This window comes from Protopterus annectens, chromosome 16.part0, assembly GCF_019279795.1.
Source record: "Protopterus annectens isolate FY-2018-M chromosome 16.part0, PAN1.0, whole genome shotgun sequence".
NCBI classification, from domain to species: Eukaryota; Metazoa; Chordata; order Ceratodontiformes; family Protopteridae; genus Protopterus; species Protopterus annectens.
In genome coordinates this window covers 227,849,956-227,852,839 of record NC_056750.1, presented here as the reverse complement: position 1 = coordinate 227,852,839, position 2,884 = coordinate 227,849,956, and the positions used below count along the sequence as shown (strand labels likewise).

The window sequence follows — 2,884 nt, the reverse complement described above, 5'->3', positions numbered from 1 at the left end:
TAATATTTATGGGCATCAGATGAGTTTCATATTTTGGTCTGTTCTGCAATTGTGGTTTTCTGGTTAATCACCGAGTACTGAAATCTTTAAATGACAGACATTTGAGTTTCAGAACATGCATAATAATGCACATTTTATCTTGTCAACTTTCTAAGTTTATAAGAGCAATATTTAAAATCTGTCTCTGATTTTGGACCTTTGACTACCACTGTTTTTAGTTTTGTTCAGAATTCTTGCACTAAGAAGTTTAGCGGTATGTTTTCACACAAGCTTCACACAGCATTACAGTACATCTCTATGAATCCTTGGACAAAAAAATGCAAATTATAAAATAATTGTTTACCACATAGCAAGGGTAATGAGTGCACCAGAGGAAAGGGTAAGTGCTCTGTTTCTAATAGTGTTTTCTCAAAATGTGTATTACAACACCTATTAAATGTGTTGCACATAGCAGTCCATCAAGAATAGTACACAGTTATACAATGTCTCCCTATTAATATTCGAAAACGTGCATGCTGATTGGCCAGCCCAACCAGCGTGCCCATTGTAAATCCCACAATATACCAATGGAAAAAGGCCCGCACTTTTTTCCGTTGGTATAAACTGCACCAAAACCTTTTTTTACAATAAAAAAAAGAGAAAAAACGGAGCAACGGAGACTTTCTTTTCTCCATTGCTTCCGTTTCAAAGCCTTGATGTACTGGGTATGCGTGGGAACCCAAGTCCTATACGCATGCACAGTACATCAAAATGCAGAAGCAGTATACCACAACTGGTGGAAGAACAGCAATCCGCCATTATACAAAGGCATTATTTAAGAAAAGTTAGTATTTTTTTTCTTAAATAATGTCATTGTATAATAGCAATAACTGATTCCGCGGTTGTGGCATATTGAAGATTTACCCATGGCTGCCTTTGTTTAATCACTCTGGCTTCGCCCTCGTGATTAAACCACACCAACCGTGGGTAAATCTTCAATATACCACACCACATTGTCGGTTATTGCTTAATTATACAACAGATCATTAGGTCTGTTTACATTTCTTTAATTCTTTCTTCATACTAAGTACTAAAGGAGGCAAAAACACTGCCACTAGAAACTCTTATACATACATGGAAAACAATTCTGGCTGGTGCCAGTCCAAGGACTAGGACCCTCTGTCAATGCCCAGTTCCATAAATTTAATGATAGTAACTCTAGCATACTATAATAGCTTTCTTGGTGATAATTCGTAGTGAGAGGGGAAACTTTCAGTAAGGATTCTGTCATAAAAATAATTGGCTCACCGATATTCATTACTGTTTTCTAAGCACTGTGTTGTAGATTTTGTATCAAACAGTATAACATAACTATGCAACAATATTCCATAAATATTAGCAGACTATTGTGCATTAACTTTCAGTCAGAGTTCAGATCATATGGCTTTAACTGCACCATTTCTGTACACAACACAAACCACTTTATCATGCAAGGCAGTTCAATGGAGTACACCTGTCATTTCCTGTGCCCTACCTCCCTTAGCTGTGCTTATTCTTTGTGAGCGTCTTCTGTGCTGCATATTATGGTAACAGTGGTAGGACACGCCTCCAAAAGAAATGACTGTGGATGCTTTCATACGAAGTGATACATATTGCCACGCTTTCCTTCTCTGGCTATACAAAGACAGAGATCTTCATGCTCAGATTCAGAGCAACTGAGTTTTTAATAACTTCACTTAGATTTTCACATTGTGGGTTTGATATTCAGAAGAAATATGACTTCCGGATATAGCTTCTGTCTTGCCTTTATGTTGTTAGGTGAGTTTCACAAACATGGAAATACTTGTTAAATATAATTTATATGACAAAGAAATGTTACAGAACAGTACTAACCATCCAGCAAGGAGTCTAGTATTACAGGATATCTGACTTTTGCAGTTTTGGAATAGTTGGTTTATAACTACATGAGTAGAGCTTGCTTTTAAATAACCATGAATATTACCATTCTGAGTTTATTTCCTTTATTTGTTTTTTTCAACAGGTATTGTAAACAGTGACACAGTGACACAGGCAGAATTAACTGAGGATGCCTATGAAGGGAATAATGTCCAACTTTCATGTAATTTCACAGCAGCTAGTACAACCCAGCCTAGCATAATCTTCTACCGTCAGAAACCAAATGGACCAGTTGAAAACCTAGGAGTTGATGTGGCTAGATATAAAAATAATTCTGAAAGCGGAAGGTTTTCAGTCATCTTTGACTATTCCAAGAGCTTTGCAATTCTACATATCTCCAATACTCAGGTGTCTGACTCAGCAGTTTATTATTGTGCATTGAGTGACACAGTAACAGTCAGTCCTGTAACACTGTACAAGAAACCAAGCTTCATGTAATAGAAATGTTATGCAACAATTTATCTCCATCCTAAATTAAAATATATATATTTTATTGAACGTTGTGCATTTTATATAAACTGTTAAATGTCATATAGCTCACTGTAACAGCTCAAGTTCCACTACTGCTGTCCAACTTCTCATTCAAACTGATCCCCTGCAATTATTACCCCTCATTGCCCAATAAATTGTTTATAAAATCATCCCCATATGATCTCAGAGACAACACAAATAATGCATTGCCACCACTAAAGTCATAGTTATAAAAAAGCAGTACATTAAAACAGCCCCATAAAACTGGAAGTCTATTTGTTAAGTGAATGTGGAGTGACATGGAAAAAATGTCTGGTTATGTGACTTGCTCAAAAGTCGCACAGGAGGTGGAATGAAACCAACCCTCTCCCATTGATTGCTCAAGTGCTATGTGATTATGAGGCTCAGTCAGAAATACACAGGGGACAAATGAAGATAGTAGGAGTCAAACCCTGTACCTTGCCCACATTAAGCAGCT

General features: G+C 36.8%; 1 gene segment (V, D, J or C); it reads left to right on the top strand.

Annotated features, from left to right (window-relative positions):
- Positions 1 to 1,673: 1,673 nt before the first annotated feature.
- LOC122790757 lies at positions 1,674 to 2,655 on the top strand. The segment is given in 2 exon segments: positions 1,674 to 1,797; positions 2,021 to 2,655. Coding segments are annotated over 2 exon segments (396 nt in total).
- Positions 2,656 to 2,884: the final 229 nt, after the last annotated feature.